Genomic DNA, 21,343 nt, shown 5'->3' with positions numbered 1-21,343 from the left:
AATGCATTTGTTGGTGGTTTCTGCTACCTACGGTTTGGAGAAAAGGATTGCGGAAAAAAGGAAAGGAACGTTGGAAATGCGTAAAGGAAATTATTTAATGAGAGGAATAAGGGACTTATGTGAGAAAGGAAAGGGGAGATACTGCAGTTGCAGAAAAGACTGGGACACTGCAGCGGCCCGGGAGGCCGGGGTTATTCTTGACAATTGAAATTTATTGCTATTGTTGAAACAAAACTCCGACCGATTGTGCTTCTGCTGGGAGTTCATTAACCATCTCTACTCTTGAAGAGGCGTAACGTGAATATTGAAAATAATAATAAGTATCTTACAATCGTACTGATTGCCTGATTCTCGAGCTAGGATAACCTTTCTTATGAGGAACAAGGCAATAAACGTCCCGGAATACCCTGTCCCGAAAAGTTCAGAAAATACCAGAATTTTTTTAATAATAATAGTCTTTCAATGGTCACTTTTTGTCTACATTCCGAAATGCACAGATTCTTAATCTATTCTATTTATTTAAATTTAATGCATAGTGGAACTCTATATGCATGTGGTGGATTTAATTCCAGACAGTGTTTTCTACCAGTCAACTATTGTAAACCGAGAAATAAGTAGGTAGTGCATTATTGAATTGAGGAAGTACAAAAAGTAATAGTATACTTCATATAGTCATATATTATAGACATATAAATAGACTAATATAAACGTACGCGTAATATGTTAAATAAATAAATATATACATATATAAATATTACTACAACAAACAAATTATTGTATTAGAAGAACAAATGAAACAGTCCATGACTCAAACAGAGTAACTAGCAAGGTTAAGTTTAAAGGAAAAGAGAAAAAAAGATCATGAAGTTTATAAATTGGCCTTTTTTAAGAAATAGGAGTGCAATTTATCTGTATATTTATTTCGGAATAATTTAAATTTTAAGATTGAAGCTGTTTTAGTATATTAGAAGCTATTTTCTTTTTGAAACAAAAACACTGCTCGATGCGAAGCTAAGCATCGAATAGTGTAATAGCATGAAACAGCTACACTACCAGGATGATGACGAGTAAACTATGACGTCATTATATAATTAAATTCCACTTTCAAAGTATCGCTACACTACAATGTCTCACTCGCTTTAGTATGTTCAAATTTCTGAAACACATCTCTAACTTTAATACAGGTTGCTCTAAACAAAAGTTTATGCTAATAATTTAACCTGAACAAACATTGTGCCTTAGATAGTAGGATGTGGTTGGAATATAATATTACATGCTGTATACAAAATTGTAAGTATTCAATGTTGGTTATTATAATTGAAATAAATAAATATTATAACATACATAGGGTGAATAAATAAAAATTAAAAAGATACGTCACCTGTTTGGAAAGCAACTGAAAAAAAGTTTTAAACACAGTAACAAAATATAAAAGCATTTCACCGTATTTGTGACATATTGGAAAATAATTGGAGTAATTCTAGCATAGCATGGGTAACACCTTCCTTTCCCGTGGGTTTCGTAACAGGCGATTAAAGGAACTTGATGGTCGAGAGATTGGCAGCAGCGCCTCTCTTAAAACGTCACCAAAGCCAAACTGCAGTTGCCAACTCGCCTTCCAAGCGTGGAAACTACTGGCAAAACTCTATTGAGAAGGTTTATATTCAGCAATGGACAGTTAACAGCTGATATGGTATGGTAATTGGAATGACTAAAACAATAAGAATATATATAACCTATTAAGTAGGTTATAGACTTTAATACGCCTAGAAAGTGACAGAACGGACTTAACACCATATGGCGTTATCTACCAGCCGATACCTATCAGTAGACAGAAATAAAAGAAAATATAATTGACGGTGCAACGTAATGAACAATATTAAATTAAAACAGTAATTTATTATATACATATATTTATATCTACGCTTTTCCTTTTCAATCGACTTAAAGTAGGTTCTGAATTAAGTTACATTTATGTACGTTTGTTACCTCATAACTCTGTCAGTTTTTTTTTAATGGGTGAAAATGGATTGGTAACTCCGCCCGCGCTATTGGTATATACCGACGAGGCACCAGTGGAAGATGATAGGTGAGAATGAATGCAGGTTAGTTGGCCCACCATGATGAATTCGACAAGTATTAAACATGATGGTTTCCAGAGGGAACCGCGTGGAGATCAACCTGAGAGGGTATATTGCCAGTAATGGGGCTATTAGACCCCATTACTAACAATCCCTTTCCCCCAACTCTGTCAGTTGTAAACCGATTTGGAAAATTCTCATTTTATTTGAAGGGTATTCTTACAGATTGTTCCCATAGAAATGTTACTAAAATCGATTTAGTAGTTTTTCAAATTCAAATCATCTTTATTCAAATAGATTTGTTTTCTGAAACTCTTAATTAAAAAATTAGCTCTTTTAAATCGTCCTTTTTTAATCTTGTAGATAGTTTAGTTTCTAAATCAAAATATTTTATTATGGAACACAGTTTAATTATATCAGATAAAATTAAATAAAAGCATTATATACAAGACGAGACAAAAATAATACCTTACAAAAACCTTTAATTACCGAAACTAAATTAGATTTTATTATAAACAATAAGGAAAATCCTCAGCGCCCGTAGGGAAAAACCGTCTCTGAAATGAGGAAAACAAAAGATTCGCACCAATGTACATATATTATGTGGCTATTTGAATGATGTTAAGGCTATATTATTTCAGAGCTTTTTCTTAATATAAATAATTACATAATAAACTGTTATACGCGGTTTCGCGTGCTTGACGTCGTGTTTCCATTTTTAGCTAAAATTTACAATAACCATATTTTAGCGAATGATTCGTAAGAGAGAAAATGTTAGGACATTTGCTACAATAACACTTATGATTATTATAATAGAAGGTAAGATAGAAGGAAAGAGGGAAAGGGGAGACCAAGCCATAATTACATCAGGCAGATCAAGGAAAAAGTTGGCGTCGTGTCGTATCAAGAGGTGAAGAGACTCGTTGAAAATCACAGTAACGGACAAGAGTTCCACCGACAAGAGCACAGTTCTTAAATAGGAATGGAATGGAGCGAATGATAACGTTATAAAAATGAACCTACGCTCCAAATTTAAGGTTTCTAGACTTTATAATTTTGGCTGTATGTTAATAGTCAATCAGGATAAACAATTTTATAAATATAGATATAGCGGTCTATTTTGAGTAACTAATATGGAAGAAAGTAATAAAAATATTACTTATTAAGGAGATTGTGAGTGAATAAAAGTTGCTAGTGCTACAACTAACGTACGTGTAGTAAGTAATGATGAAATGTCTTATTTTCTTTTGATTTTTAATAGGATTAGAATTGAAGTACGCGCATCTCGATTTACAATTACTAAGATTTGGTAAATAGTTATTTACACGTACTTTGTCTTCCAAATTTTTTTGATCACTCGAACTTTATCAAACTGTACTGACTTTCCGTCTCTTACAGATTACTTACTAGAGAAAGAGATAGAATGTAATATTCTTAAGGAATAGAATATCAGCCTACTTCAATCTATTGTCGAATTTAGACCTCAATGCCTTCCAACCAATGCACTTTCTGCCTTTTACATCTCTTTTATTCCAGCTATCTTGCGTAAATCATCAGTCCCTTTGGAGAGAGGTCAACCCACAGACGTTTTCTTGTATGCGGTCTTCATTTTAATAGTTAATTTAAATGAGTAGTTACAGTATAAAATAATACTACCAACGATAAAATCTTAATTGTATCACAGTGTGACACAATCCTATGTTTCGTAGTTTCGCATATAGCAGTATTAAAATTCACAATGTGTCCCGTAAAGAAAGGTGCAGCTTGATTTTTGTGCATTGTTATGCTGTAGGCGGTGGGCCGGGGTGGATATACTGCATGAATTTAAATAAGATGCATTTGGTGAAAAGTAGCATTACAGTACGAGTATAGTACAAATAGTATTATAATTGATATTTATTTACATAAGATTGTATGCAATAGTGTAATTACGAGATAAGAAGGCATAAATTCTAAATTATCTGAACTGGCAACACGTGAGAGATATTGTGATCATCATAGAGTTTACTGTGGTATCCATGTTCTTTCCCATGAGGCCAGATATCTATTTCGTATGTATTTGTCATTTTATTTTACATTAATAAATAAAAATAAATCATTTTCCCAGCTTGGGTGCCGAACGGTTAATACTTAATTCCGAGCAGCGATCTAATAATTTACCTAAATATGTCTACTTTAGAGGACTTACGATTAAAACATGTACAGCAAAACGTGCGTGAACAAAATGGCAGTCGGAGGTTGATAACCAATATGGAAGGTTGTGGAACTTTTAACAGTAATAGTGGTGGTTTATCATCGAGTTTGAACCATCACATACATAGGTGGCGGAATTAAACAAAATAATGCTAATCAAATAATTAGTTATGTTTTTATAACTTACGTTTAGAAATTAGATATCATTAATAACTATGTAAATGTACTTATAAAGTTTATTTTATCTAACATAATGTAACTTTATTAGCATAAGAATTACTTAACGTCTCAAAACTGTAATATGGGTAATATCATCACCATAAGAAGAAGTAAATGGCCTTGAACCTTAATTTAAATATGAAGGCTTCTTTTTCAACATACGGATAAACAAGATATTTAATTTAATACTAATTACTTAATTAATTTCTCAAATGAAACACATTAATATGTTTGGTACAGCGTGATTTTAACACGTAATTACACAGTGGTTTTGAAACGAATCTCCTAGGTGCTCGCTCCCACTGCTCATTTTAAATTCCGCCCGCGGTTTCGTTCATTTTATTTTCACCCGGATGTACATACCCCTTTCCCGGGTAAACCGGACACATGGCAACCCCCCACCCGTATTTCCAGATTCGAGGATTCTAAATGAAAGTTAATCGGTGAGAATTTTTGTGGCACTAATTACAAGCGGACAAAGGAAGAGATTTTCCCTTTTGTATTTGTTTTTATAGAAAGTCTGCTTACTGCATTGTTTGTATACGCATCTAATATGGTATCCTAATTGGTAGCTAGGGAGTTTTATGTCTGTACACAATTTAGATAGCAAGAGTGTAAATGATAGATTTTTTTATTTAAAAAAAAATTTGTACAATGTGCCCTTTATCTCATCCACCTTTGACAGCAACAAAGGTGGGTCACAGCTTACTTTGTTTTGATTCCAAGAGTGAAATATAGGAGTTAAATTACTAGTAGTATGTTAATAAAAAAATTTATAACATAAGGATCGGTGAAACACACATACATACATATCTCATCATCATCATCATTTCAGCCATAATCCGTCCACTGTTAGACATAAACCTCCCCCATAGACTGTCATATAGAATGGTCCTGAGCTACCTGCATCCACTGACTTCCTCTAATGCATTTCATGTCGTCACTCCATTTAGCGGGGGTCGTCCTACACTGTGTTTGCCCGTACGCGGTCGCCACTCAAGAACCTTTTTTTCCATCGGTTGTCGGTTCTTCGAGCTATGTGACCAGCCTATACATATCTGTTACGATATAATAGATAACCTAAAGGCATTTTATAACACGTAATAATAAACTTATACAAACTATATTTATATATATTTCCCACAATATATCATTATATAAGTATTTTATTTATTTTATTTATTTACACTTTATTGCACCAAGTAAAAAGAGAAATAACAAATACAGTAAATATTAATGAGAAGTGATACAAAAGGCGGCCTTATCGCTAAGCAATCTCTATAATATATAGTATAATAGATAAGTATAATAGATCTATTACTTTTGTTTTTATTAATTGTTGGACTCACGTGTGTGTGCTTCGGATACGCCTCGGCCCACATTTGCACTATAACTATCACAAACAGTGCCTCTAATAAAATGCGCTCAAACTTTATATGCGTTAAAATACAATTCTTTACACACGAAATACAAGGGGACAACCTGATTTGAACCATTAGCATTGGGATTTTCAAATACCCATATACATTAAAAAAAAACATATCTATTACGCCTGTCTTCCATTAGGGAAGCAATTATTGCAAATTAAATGTGGTCAGAAAGAGGTAAAAAATATTGTTTCCCTATTAATATTTTTCAAAGAAATAATATTAGGCGAAAGATTGTAATAACGAATGGATGTTTGTTACTCTGTTACGCAAAAACTACTGAACGGATTTGAATGAACTTTCATACACGGGTAGGACATATCCTAATTTAGCATGTAAGATATTTTATGTACTGATTTACGTAGAAAATTCCGCAAAATATATAGCTAGTATAATATTTGACTTTATAAATATAATTATCATCTCCATTAGGATTTTTCCCATTATTCCGGGTGGACTTATAAAATTACCACCATCATTATAACAACCTATTAACGTCATTACATTACTGGGGACGGCTCTCCCGCTATAAGAGAGGATATTAACCTACTATTAGCTGCCATACTGGCCCGGGCGACGTGGTGAGATTTTTGTTTAGAGTTTTCCTCTGCTAGATTTTTTTTATCCAACTTAGAATGGCAAACAAGCTAACGGCCACCTGATGGAAAGTGGTAACCGTCGCCTATAGACATAAGCAGTACCATGGACATAACAGAGTATACTGTTTTGCCGATGATACCCACTATGCGTTGCTATACTTGAGGACTCAGATGTTATTCCTCTGTACCCATTAAATTCACGCCATATCCCACCCTTCAAACCGAAACACAGCCATGCAAACACAACTGCTTCACGGTTGAAACACGAATGGAACAGAGGTACCCAAGCAATCGACTTTTGTACAAAGTCTCCCTCTGGTAAAAGAATTAACAAAGGAGGATATGCTTTGATTTCCTAGCTGTTTCTTATTTTTATGTTATTTATTTAAATAACTTTATTGACCTAAGAAAATATGGTACAAAATGCGGAATTAATTCTAGTAGCATTCTCTACCAGACAACCTTTGGAATGAACAGAGAATCACGAATGCGGTAGTTTATTATTGGGATAGGTAAAGAGAATAATAACTTATAATGTTTACTTATATATAATAAATATTATATACAGAAATATCTTAGGGATAAAAAAAAAATCTAAACAATAAGGGTATTCTTAACTCATCAATATATCAGAGGGAGATTTTGTACAAAAGTCGTTTGCTTGGGGACCTTTGGCCTATTTGTGTTTCTACCGTGAAGCAGTTGTGTTTGCATGGCTGTTTCGACTTAAAGGGTAGTGAATTTACAAGGTACAGAGGAATAACACCTGAGTCATCAGGAATGGCAACGCATGGGGAGTATCATGGGCAAAATATGATACTCTGTTATGTCCGTGGTACTGCACATATCTATAGACGACAGTTACCACTTTCCAACAGGAGGGAAGTCAGCTTGTTTGCTAAAAAAAATTTGCAGAAACCTTATACTTATTACTTAAATTATTATAGATAGAGCATCGAGCTTCAAAACAGGGTCAACTTTTTGTCAGCTAATTATCAAATTAGCTGACTCGTTTTTTTTTTTATCAGTGTTATATGTGTACGCGCAAAATGTATCTTGACATATTATTTAATAAACAAAATGAATGTTTACGCGTTAAAAAGATGCAATAATTACATACATACATACATATCTGTCACGCCTGTCTCCCATTAGGGTAGGCAGAAACAATGGAACGCCAAATGCTTCGATTCAAACAAACCTCTTTCGCTTCTTCCACATTCATCAATCTTGTCATACACGCTCGTCGGTTACGGGTACTTTTAATTTGGCCCTTCTTCAGCACATCGCCTATTTGGTCGACATACGTCCGTCTAGGGCGGCCCCTACCGACATCTCCATTCATTCTTGCTCGATAAATCTCTTTCGTAATTCTTCTTTCATCCATCCTCTCCAAATGACCAAACCAACGCAACATTCCTTTTTCAATTTTTGTCACTACATCGTCTTTCAGTCCACACTTCTCTCTAACCACACTGTTTCTTACTCTATCTTTTAAAGTAATACCACACATACTTCTCAAAGCTCTCATCTGTACAGCATTTATCTTACTTTCATGCTTCTTCTGCCATACCCACGATTCGCTTCCATACATGAGTGTTGGTGTCAGTACTCCTTGAATTATAGCAAGGCGAGCTTTGCTCGATACATTTTTACTTGACATAATCGAGAGCAGTGCACCGTTAACACTGTTTCCCGCTTTTACTCTCCTCTCAATATCTCTATCACACTTCCCATCCCTCGTAAACAAAGAACCTAAATATAGAAACTCACTCACTTGCTCCACTTTTTCATCTCCTATCATAATCTGGCATGCCGTTAAACTTTCATTCCTCTCAAAAACCATTACCTTCGTCTTCTTCGCATTTATTTTCATACCTTTTCTTGCATACGCTTCATTCATTATAGTCACCATTTGTTGTAATTCATACTCCGACGATGCAAAAAGTACTTGGTCGTCGGCGTATAAAAGAGTCTTAAACAGAGACTCATTCATCCTGAATCCACAATTAGATCCTTTCAAATCGGTCAAGCAACTGTCCATAAATAGGTTGAACAGCCAAGGAGACGCTACACAGCCCTGTCTAACACCGCGTTCAATGCCAAACCAGTCTGTATAGACTCCATTTATTCTGACACAGGCATTTGAATCCTTATATAAAGATTTGAATGCCCGTATCAAATGGTTGCTCACCCCATACATTGCCAGTGTTGACCACAGTTCATTCCTCTCCACTCTATCATAAGCCTTTTCAAGGTCAATGAAGGCGCAGAAAACCTTCTGATGTTGAGCTAAGGTTTTCTCTGTTATGCACCTTAAGGAAAAGACTTGATCCGTACATCCCATACCCTTTCGAAACCCTGCTTGCACATCCCAAATTTTACTTTCCGTCTCATTCATCACTCTTTTAATCAAAATCCTAGCATACAATTTGCCTACAACACTAAGAAGGCTTATTCCGCGGAAATTTTTGCACTCCTGCTGTGACCCGCTGCCTTTATATAGTGGCACAATAACAGCTTTGCTCCAGTCACCTGGAACACAACCGGACCGCCAACATTTATTGAACAGCAGACACAGAAGGTTTACAATGATTTCTCCACCTTCTTTAAGCATTTCGGCAGATATTCTATCGAATCCCGCTGCTTTACCAAATTTCATAATCTTCATTGCATTCATTACTTCATCCATACTTATATCACTTTCACTGTCAACTTCTTCGTCCATTATTTCATTTTCAACATTCTTTCTTTCACTTCCACGTTCAAATAAACTTTCAAAATATCTCTTCCAATGATCTAAGACTTCCTTTTGTTCCGTGATAACATTACCATCCATATCCCTTATCACGCCCATTTTCGGATCTCTCTTTTTACCTCTAGCTGTTCGAACTAAATGCCAGAAAAGCTTTTGATTAGCTCGAAAATTTCTAGAGAATTTCCTTTCATACTCATCCTTACATTCCTCTTTCTTTTTGCTTACTAATTCTTTAACTTTCTTTTTCATTACATCATACTTCTCTTTTGCAATTTTTTCAATGTCACTTACATTACCTTGCATTCTCTTATTAGCTCTGGTAGCTAACAAATCCATCCATGCCTTTTTCTTTAGAACCACCATTTCTTTCACTTCGCCATCCCACCATACATTCATTCTCATCTTAACATCCTTCCTCTTACTTACACCACAAACTTGAGTAGCTATATCAAAGATTCCGCATTTAAATTCCTTCCAAAATTCTTCTATCTCATAGTTATCTTTCTTCAGTAGCTCTCTAAATCTTTCATTCAATCTTTCTTGATACTGATTTCGAACCTGTTCTTCTGTCAGTCTCTCTACTCTTACTCTTTCTATTTCTGACATACGAACACGTGGACGATGTCGCCATTTATTGAATAAGCCACCTATTCTCGATATCACCAAAAAGTGATCGGTTAGAAACGTCCGACATTCGTACCACGATAGACTCTTGTATCCTTCACTTTCGCTCTCAATCGTTCATCCACAACTACAAAATCAATCATACTTCTCTCAGTTTGCCTTTGCCATGTATACATATGAATCAGTTTGTGACTAAACAAAGTATTAGTCACCACCAGATTTCTCTCCAGGCATACTTCTAATAAACTTTCACCATTTTCATTCACTCTTTTATCTCCAAACATTCCTAAATTCCTTTCATATCCATCGCGACGGATTCCCACCCAGCCATTAAAATCACCTATCAAAATAATTCTTTCATTCTCCTTACATTTAGTCATAATCTCTCTTACACTATCCCAGAAATCCTCTCTGACCTTTGGTGGCTTGGACATATCTGGGGCATAAGCGCAAAGGAGAAAAATACGGGTCAAACCAACTTTCAGTCGTATCCAGAGGAGTCTAGGACTTACAAATTCAAATTCTTTAACAGATGCATTCATTCTCTCTGACAAAATAACTCCCACTCCTTGGCTGCTTCTTTCAGAGTCATTAACTCCAGACCAGTACCCAGTATATCGGTCATAAGTAGTAATAGAGCAGCCTTTCTTTTTTGTTTCACTTACTCCTAATACATCAATTCTTCTTTCACTCATCATCTCACATACTTCGTCTATTTTACTATCCATACCTCCACAAACATTCATCGTTGCAATTTGGCATTCCTTTGCCCTCTTTTTGCCATTTGGGGAAACAGGGGAGACATGACGTGACCCGTGGCATAACGCATCGCCGTCGATGAGAAATTTGTCCCCCCAGATACGATGGGACTGCCTGAGTTGCACTCAGGGACGGATTCTCCGGCAGTGCCGGTACCCTCCTGGGGTAGTTGCGTTTTAATTTCTCTTATCATTTTGAAAAAGAACTGCTCTTCTTAACATCGGATAGGGAAAGGAAATAGGTTACATTGGGAAAGGAATAGGTTATAAGGAAAGGAGGTGATAAGTGGAAAGGAACTATAGGATAATTTTATGAAAAATGGGGGATACTACAGCTACGGAGAGGACATAGGTTTTGTAACTGTAGTAGCTATGGAGGCCGGGGTTGCGTACCCGTATGCCCTTACTCCACAATCGGACAGATTAATAGAGAGGACATCCCATGACCAAATAATCTTAATTAATAAGATGTATTTTGAGTATGTGCCAGAGGGAGACATTGTACAAAAGTCGTTTGCTTGGGTACCTCTGTCCCATTCGTGTTCAACCGTAAAGCAGTGTTTGCATGGCTGTGTTTCGGTTTGAAGGGTGGGATATGCCGTGAATTTACAGGGTACAGAGGAATAACATCTGAGTCCTCAGGAATGGCAACGCATGGGGGGTATCATGGGCGAAACAGTATACTCTGTTATGTCCATGGTACTGCTCATGTCTATAGGCGATGGTTACCACTTTCCATTAGCCGTGTAGGCTGTCAGCTTGTTTACCATTCTAAGTTGTATAAAAAAAATAGTAATGCCATATGTACACAAATTCTTAATATTTTGTTATAATTATTATGGCAATGCTCTATCTATAAACTGTTTGTCTAATAAATAATGGAGCAAAATCTTAATTGACTTAACCCTAGAAATGGGAAACAAAATAGAAGTCGACAATGCAAAAAATGGCAGGATGAACTGAAACAAATTGTTGGTTACAATCAGAAAAGAGTTAGACAGAAAGTAATGGAAGTCGTTTATCAAGAGGCACACCGAACTTCGAGACATATTATAATAAATAAAAATAAATTTTAATATAAATCACACATACATATTGAATATTATTTGAAAGGAGTTTCAGGATATAAAGGCTATTGTATCATATTGTACTGTCTAATAAATAAATATTTATTGAATATATTTAACAAATTTTTCATCTTATTTCTCAATAGTAAAATTCATAATAAAATAAAAAAAAAAAGTAATTTACATTAATAAAGTCAGTGAGCAATTCAATAACGAGTGCTTTGCAATTTTTATAAAGTACCTAATTATCTTCCTGCCTTAACCCTATATCTATTGGATCATCATATTCTTTCTTCTATTATTCCTCTCTATTTGCAGTTATTTCAGTACAAATCACATTAATTTACAACACTGTTTTCATCTCTTTAAAATTAAATTAAATGAATCCATCCATTTACCAGGGAAACTTGTACAAAGTCAATTGCTTGTACCTCTGTGCTATTCATGTTTCAACCGTGAAGCAGTTGTATTTGTATGGCTGTTTCAGTTTGAAGGATAGGATATAGCAGTGAATTTACAGGGTACAGAGGTATAACACCTTAGTCCTGAGGAATGCAATGCATGGGTGAAATAGCAGTTGGGCGCAGCTGGCATCAGTAAAGCTGGATCTTCACTGGATGTGATCTGATATGATGTGTAAAATGTAATATGATTTTTTATTACTATATCAGAACATATAAATGTAAAGAAGTCTTTATTCCATGCTATATCAAAAATTAATTACTAATAATTAATATTAAAATATAAATTTTTTAAAAATTAATTTTATATACTGAATATTAAAAGCCAAATTGTAATATCTTATTATGCATTGTTTCTGACAAATATGATGCATCATCATCAAATGACATAAATATTTTTTTTTTTACTAATGAAGAATTCCACAATGGATAACAATATCACCTGATGGTAAGTGATGATGTATTTTGAGACGGAGCTCAAATATAATATTACAACAATACCTTTCATTTCTCAAAATATAATAAATAGATTTAACAATATATCCACCAAATTTTATTGTTCATTCATTAATTTTTACTCTGATGAGGATGAAGGTGCATTCAACTGTATTGTATATGCAATAATTATAAGACAAAATAAATATAGAAGTTATAAAGGAATTACTCTTAATTATTTATCATTCAAAATTGTATGAAAATGTTAAACCGTTTTTCTCGAAGCATTTCTATCTAGTTACTCTATCTAAATAATCCAAGATTTAATAATTATAATGAATGTGAAAATGAGTTAGTTTGTTACCTCTTAACGCTTTAATAGCTTAACCTTCTACTATGAAATTTGGTATACATACTATATGGAAGGACAAGGACTTAGTCTAATTTTTATCTTGATCAGTAAACATATCTTAATCATCCGTACGAAGTCGCGGGCAAAAGTTAGTTTAAAATATACGAGTAACTAAAATTCTAGTGTTTGGCACTAATTTCCACCCATAAGAAAAGAATGTTAGCATTTATACTGATCAAGTGGCTTTTTGAGTATTTTTTTGAGTATTTTTTCTCCTGCATTTGCTTATTTATTTAAACTTTATTGCCCAATAAAACGTGGTATAAAAGGCGGGCTCAATGCTAATGGCAGTCTCTACCAGCCAACCTTTGGGAAGTGCAGAAATATCTGAAGGCGGTTTAGTATAGAAAAATAAAACAATAGAAGGAAAATAACAATGAAAGGAAATCATCGTCGTGATCATCATTTCAGTCATTATCCGTCCACTGCTGGACAAACGTCTCCCCCATAGACTGCCATAAAAATAAGTTATATATATATTAATAAAATATTTTACAAATTAACTTTCTTTATAATCATCATCATCATCGTTATCATCAACTTGTTTGTTCTATGAGAGACTAAAAGTAGACTCGGTAGAAAGTGCAAGATGTTCTCAAGTAATGCATACAACTTAATACAAATTTCCCTAATCGACTGTTGTGATATTCAAGAGAAAATACCAGCCAAGTGTGAGTTGGACTTGTGCGTACAAATTATAATTGAAAAAAAAATTGCAAATAAACATGCAATTCGCAGAACTTAGACTATTTAGTATTAAGTAATCATAATAACAAATATTGTTAATAAATAAGTCTAGTACAAAATCCTCCATTCGTGCTTGTGCTATCAAGAAGCTGTATTTAAATTATAGTGTAATGATTTGAAGGATGGGATATCATAGTGAAATCACAAAGTATGAAATATAGAGAATTATACCTTATTTCCTAGAAAATACAATCCACAATGGATTGCCTTCCCATTATTTCTATCATCATCATCATCATCATCATATCAGCATTTAACTGTCCACTGCTGAATATTAGCCTCCCCTTGGGGGATTTTGCCAGTAGTTGCCATGCTTGGCAGGCGGATTGGCAAACGGAGTTAGGCTTTGGAGATGTTTTAAGAGGGACACTGCTGCCCATCCCTTAGTCGCCTCTTACGACACCCACGGGAATAGAAGGAGTGTCTTATTCTATGCCGGGACCACACGACCACTATATCTATGGACGACAATTATTATTTTTCTTTAAATGAGCTGTCAACTTGTTTGCCATTTCGAGTTACGTAAAAGAAAACTCTTTAAATTAAATATTTTTTACAGGTGGGATGGCTAAGAGCAGAAGATCAAACTGTCCTGACGATGCACGAGAGAACAGTGTTAGGTGCAAGGTACTCAGTGAACTTGGACGCGCCGATGACTTGGCAGTTAAGGATTAGACCGCTCAGGGCAGAAGACAGAGGCTGTTACATGTGCCAGATTAATACCCAACCCAGTATGAAGTGGCAGATTGGGTGTATAGATGTTTATGGTGAGTTTTTAAACTGTAGACTTGTTTTTTTATACCACTTAAGTGGCAAACAAGTATACGACCTACAGCATAGTAAGCAGTTACTGTAGCCTATGAACGCCTGCAATACCAAGGGTGTTACGCGCACGTTGCCGATCCTGAAGAGACCCTAGTTTAGCTCGCGACTTTGGTTTGAGGTAGCTTCGTTTAAAATAATATAGTTACTACTGCTGTATGTTAAAGTTTCAATATTGGTTGATTGGTTTGGTTGATATTCCTTATCCAAACCTCTGTAAATTTGGATAAACAATAACACACAAATATATAAATATCGTTTTTAATTTAGGAATCATATTCCTCCTCAATCCGTAATACTATCCCTCAAAGCATTAATCCTCATCAAACCTCAACATTCTCTTAAATGCTACTAAACCTTCCATCTATTTAGGTCTCATAAAAAGGTTATTAAGCAACAAATCCACTGTTCCATGCTGGTAACAAGTCAATCTCATAAAGAAGAAGAATATAGCCAATTATTGCCAAGTTAATCAGGCCTTATTCTATATAGTTTTCAGTTTTTATTCTTTAGTTCTTTTGTTTTCTTTTTTTAGTTCAAAAAATAGGACTCGTCACTTTATGAAGACTTATTCTAAATTTAAACTTTACGATTAAAGTTTAAATTTAGAATAAATCTTCATAACATCACGATTAAAATGTAAATTAAATCATAAAGTTTTATATAAAATATAACACGGAACGTGAAATAGTTTTGTGTGCTTATAACTAATTCAAGCATTACAAAATTAAATATTTACACGTGAATATGTTCAGGAACCAATTTTATGCGTATACTTTTGTAATGTAAATTAGACTTTACACAATTCAGTTATTACACACGTAGTCAGGATCATTTCTCAGCGTATTTCCATATCAACTATTTGGATTGGTTTTATCACAGATATAGCTTTAAATAGATGTCGCTACTGCATATAGTTTTTTAAATATAAAGTATGTTTAATGGAGCCTATATAGAATATTTGACTGTCAAAATAAAGACTAGCAGTTTCTATATGAAATGTATATCGAAATAGGTTTTTAGAATTACGTTTTATTTTTAGCCTCATTTTTTTTTTATTCCGGATACATTAATATCGAAAAAGTTTAAAGCCACCAGATGTTACTTTTAACACAACTTAAAGCACGTGGCGTACGTTATAAATACATTTTATAGCTATTTTAATATCGTGCCAAGGTTTTTTTTTTAATAAATTATAATGGAATGGTAGCCCCGCTTGCGCTATCGGTATACACTAACGGGGCACCAGTGAGGGATGATAGGTGAGGATGAAGCAGGCTAGCTTGGCTCATCGTGATGAATTCAAGAAAAAATCAGTTACGATAATTTCCAGTGGGAACAGCGAACAGGTCGACCTAATAGAGTATATTGCTAGCAATGGGGTTGCTAATGTTAAGTGACAAATGATATTAAAATATTGATGAATTTTTATAAACGACGAATTTTATGAGACATACATAAATTAATAATTATATAAATATTACTCTCTCTCTTTAAATATGATTATTTATTCTTTATTGATGACATTACAAAAAATGTCTGTTATAAAAGGCGGACTGAATGCTATATAGCATTTTCTCCCAAAATCAACCTTTAGCAAAACAAAAATTTTATTATGCGGTAAAAAATTGAAAACTGTTGTAGATAAACAATTACACGTACGTATCCATATAGAATTACAAATCATAACACGTACAATGTAGAACTAACTTTGTGTGTGTGTAACAGACGCTAAGAGTTGTATTATTTCTACATAAATACAAATAAGTAGGCATAAACTAGTATAAATTGAAAACTTCATACTCAAATCATAGCAGACGCTAACAGTCGCATTATTTTTATATAAGTACAAATAACTAGGTATAAATTAGAATAAATAGAAAACTTCATACTCAAATCTTAGCAGACGTTAAGTGTCGTATTATTTCTACATAAGTACAAATAAGTAAGAATAAACCAGAATAAATAGAAAACTTCATACTCAAATTATAGCAAACACTACCAGTCGTATTATTTTTATATAAGTACAAATAACTAGGTATAAACTAGAATAAATAGAAAACTTCATACTCAAATCATAGAAGACGCTAACAGTCGCATTATATTTATATAAGTATAAAAAAATAGGCATAAATTAGAATAAAGAAAAACTTCATATTCAAATCGTAGCAGACGCTAATAGTCGTATTATATCTACATAAGTAAAATATAAATCAGAATAAATAGAAAACTTCGTACTCAAATCATAGCAGATGCTAATAGTCGTATTATTTCTATATAAATACAATAAGTGGTATATCCACTAATAGTGGTATTATTTTTATATATTATAGTAGACGCTAATAGTCGCATTATTTTTATGTAAGAACAAATAACTAGGTATAAACTAGAACAAATTAAAAACTTCATACTCAAATCATAGCAGACGCTAAGAGTCGTATTATTTCAAAACGCAACACCGGTGCCGTATCGTTTATTGGTGTACGAGACGAAACAAGCCCCGCCGTCAACATTCATGCATTCATGCCGTAACCTCCCAAGGGAATAACCGTGAAGATATATGATTATTACGGTAGGAGCAGGCTTAGATTACGAGGTACCGCGCCCTTTCCATTCGCCTTTCTGGGGCATGTTGGCCGTTGATCGATCGGTTAGCCGGTACATGTGGGCTCCGATTTCATATTCTATTATAATATTAATGTATTCTAATGTGTTATTTTATTGGTTTTTAGGGTAGGGTAAAAGCACTTGTTTACGTTTGTCTGTGTTTTATACTATAGTAATATAGTAGATGGTCGGTGGGTTATAAAAGTTTATTATTGATGGTTGCTCTAAATGTAATAATAGGACACATTATGAACATATACAGCGCCACCTAGTTCCAAAATAAGTAGAGCTTGTAATATTGGTACTAAGACAATTGATAGTAATTAAAAAAAAAAAAAAACTACCACATATTATACATAGAAAACTTCCAAATTAATATAAACAGTTATATTTACGAATCAAGTTATTTTTACTGTACGAGGATCGAACCCATGACCTTCGGAAGGCGAAGCGCTGTATTAAAGCATTATATTACCAAGGTCGTAAGAAATGTAATTTTTCAGTGTTCATTGATGCATGATTGTTCGTTTCTTTATTACCTCATATCTTGAAAATGGTTGGATGGATTTTAATAACTGATGTAGCGAAAGATTGGATATAGCAGCCTGCGTATCATAGAATATGTACGAGTAATATACATTAAAAGTGAATATAGCGGTCGTAAAATGCTATAAAATTCGGAGTAAAAAAAAAAGTAAAATTGCATTATGGTTAAAAATGAAAAAGGCCACGTCATAGTATTTAGTAACAGTAATTAAATTTTCCATATTTAATAGAAATAATGCAATAAATATAAATAATAATTGTTAATAATTCATTAATTATATTTTAAATTTGTTTATTTTATTAAAAATAAGTCGTGTTTACATTACGTTTAGTTCTTAGGTAACTAGAAAATGTTAAACTACTTAGTTTCCAAAGAAGCCTCACCTATCAAGCAGTGACCTCCATAGCAGATTGTACTCCACTTAATCTTATCGGATTAACTTGCCCCAGCCAACCCTTAGCCTTAAAGCTGGAAAGACAACTTCTGGAAGCAATATATCCACATACACATAGGTATATTTAGCACCGTTTGATATCCCAACTACCACAGGTATGTAACATTATATACGTACAGTTCTACTAAACCTATTATACGAACTGCGGTCTTCCATAGTACATATAATAAGATATATTAACACTTTTAAATGACAATTATGTAATCTTTAAGATTGTATTAGATAAAAAAAAGAGTTCGATTGTGACGAAATAAGCTATTTGATTTAAAAATTAAAAGATGCCTTTAATTTTTTGAAAATAGAATTCCACGTTAACATAAAACTGATGAATTTATGAATCCGTTTTCTCAAAGTTGGTTGAAAACTACAAATCTTTAAAACAGCTGCGTAATTAGCTTTTGTGATAGATAGGTTTCTAGAACATTTAGATTTTTAGAATTCTGTATTAAAGGTACAAAGGGTATAATCGTAACTAATATTATTACTACTTAGCAACTACTAATGCCATAGATTTAAAATTTGGAATACTTTCAAATATTATTGACACATCGTTCATGACCGTTTATATTATAATGAGCAGTATATTTGCTAATTTAGCAATTAAATTTATTGTGTTCCATTAAACTTTTATTTTTTATGTTTTATGAGAGATTTTCTATCTCGCGATATTAATGCGATTATTTAGGTAAACTATGATTATTTACCTGAATTATCTTGATGTTTCGACCACGTTACATCGTCCGTGTTCACGAACAGACTGATTTGTCGTTGTCAGATATCCGCTTTCGAGACATAACTATTTTCTTCTACCCACTTATTGTCCACATTATATAATTGTGTCATTATACTATAATGCTGAGTGGCCACGGCATAGAATGGGTCACCCCTTCCTTTTTCGTCTGTGAAGTAAGAGGTGACTAAGGAAACTTTATGGTCGAGGAATGGGCAGCAGAGTCTCTCTTAAAACATCACTAAAAACCTTACTGCGGCTTTAAACCTGCCCGCCAAGCGTGGCAACTACCGGAAAAACTGCACTTTTTTTTTTTTTTTTTTACAACACAGGGGGCAAACGAGCATGCGGCTCACCTGATGGTAAGTGACTACCGCCGCCCATGATCACCAGCGGCATTGCAGGTGTGCTGCCGGCCTTTTAAAAAGGAATATACTCTTTTCTTGAAGGTTATGTTGTCGTATCGGTTCGGAAATACTGCTGCTGGAAGTTGATTCCAAAGAATGGTTGTGCGTGGAAGAAAGTGCCTTGAAAAACGCACGGTGGAAGACCGCCACTCGTCCAGATGATTGGGATGAAACTTTAGTTTGTGGCGGGTTGTACGGTGGTGAAAATCAGCAGCAGGTATCAATCCGAACAATTCCTCAGAATACTCCCCATGATAAATTCGGTAGAAGATGCACAGAGATGCAACATCTCTGCGCAGTTTCAGTGGATCAAGTCGGACAGTAAGGTGTTGACTATCGATAATTCGATATTGGGAAGACTTTCAGCAGTGGACAGTTAACGGCTGATGTGATGATAATGCTGATGATTTCAATCCATGTAAAATATTTACTTTACATGCCAAATGATCGTTTGAAATACCCTTTTTTTTAACATAAAACATACAGCGCGAAAGTTTAAACGTATAAAATCATTTATTTTTGGCACTTTTTACGACTACGATTGTAAGAAACCTTTTGATGTTCGAGTAAATCCGTGGATGCCTTTAATAAGTTATCCATGTAGGTATACATTGAGAATGCTAAACATGTTTGCTCAGGAATACAACGTGGAGCCTGTAATTAATTACCCTACAAAAGACGAGGTAGATTTTTATCCGGCTTTAAAAAGAAACCAGTTCTCAATTCGAACATATTTATTTTGATTGATTGAGATGAAATATAGCCTATGTTTTTTTATACAACTTAGAATGTCAAACAAGGTGACAGCCCACCTGATGAGCAGTACCATGGACAAAACAGAGTATGCAAACAATGGGAACAAATAACGAATCGGACAGAGGTACCCAAGCAAACGACTTTTGTACAAAGTCTCCCTCTGATATATAACCTATGTCCTTCCTACCCCAATTCAAATTAAAAATATCAAGACGATTAATTGAGCCGATAAGCGTTAAGAGGTAACAAACTCTTTTTATAATCATAATGCTAGTATAGATTTCGAAAATGATTATAATTTAATGATTATATTTATTATAAATGATTATGATGATGATTGCTAGGGTACCTCTGTCCCATTCGTGTTTCTACCGTGAAGCAGTTGTGTTTGCATGGCTGTGTTTCGATTTGAAGGGTGGGATATGGCGTAAATTTACTGGGTACGGAGGAATAACACCTGAGTCCTCAGGAATGGCAACGCATGGGCGAAACAGTATACTCTGTTATGTTCATGGTACTGCTCATGTCTATAGGCGACGGTTACCACTTTCCATCAGGTGGGCCGTCAGCTTGTTTATCATTTTAAGTTGTATAAAAAAAAAAAAAAAACTGTCTACTGCTAAGCATAGGCCTCCTCCATAGACATCTGGAAATTTTACCCGTAGTTATCATGTTTGGTAGGCGGATTAGATACCGCAGTTAGGCTTTGGTGACGCTATAAGAGAGACGCTGCTACACATCCTTCGATTTTAAAGTTCCATTAGTCGCCTTTTACGACACCTACGGGTAAGAGAGGAGTGGCCCATTCTATGCCGGGACCACACGGCGAAAGTTACATGGCTCTCATACTAGAATTAAAATTCCTTTTTCAGATTTTGTGTGAAAAATTGCTTTTAGTAATAAAACAGCATTACATAAATGCATATTTTGTAACAATATTCCAATAATACTTCTACTTTGAGCGCAATAAAAAGTAAAGTCCTTCAAAATGTACCACTTCCATAAGAAGTTGCAAAAGTTGGAAACGATGGCGGTCCATATTCCTTTATTTTCTTTTGGGTTGATGTTAAAATCTCCAAAATTATGGAAAATTTATTCGAACTTTGAGAATACTTTAAAGCAAAATCGATTAACTTTTCATGTTAAAACAAAACTGCTGTCTAATATAATTATGTTTCTTTACAAAGACTATTATGGTCTTCTTATCACATTTATAATATAAATGTGAAAGGGAGTTTG

The 21,343-nt window shown here is 34.2% G+C and overlaps 1 protein-coding gene across 2 annotated transcripts in view; it reads left to right on the top strand.

Annotated features, from left to right (window-relative positions):
* Positions 1 to 21,343, top strand: part of LOC128202370 (limbic system-associated membrane protein-like) — a 73,502-nt gene that overhangs the window by 18,385 nt on the left and 33,774 nt on the right. For both annotated transcript variants that reach the window (XM_052902507.1, XM_052902508.1), the window contains exon 4: positions 14,341 to 14,548. In XM_052902507.1, the coding sequence (XP_052758467.1) occupies positions 14,341 to 14,548 (208 nt within the window). The remainder of the gene's footprint in view (positions 1 to 14,340; positions 14,549 to 21,343) is intronic.

The sequence above is a fragment of the Galleria mellonella genome, unplaced genomic scaffold (genome assembly GCF_026898425.1).
Source record: "Galleria mellonella isolate WM207_F2 unplaced genomic scaffold, CSIRO_AGI_GalMel_v1 utg905, whole genome shotgun sequence".
Taxonomy (NCBI): domain Eukaryota; kingdom Metazoa; phylum Arthropoda; class Insecta; order Lepidoptera; family Pyralidae; genus Galleria; species Galleria mellonella.
This window is presented reverse-complemented; position numbering and strand designations above follow the sequence as displayed.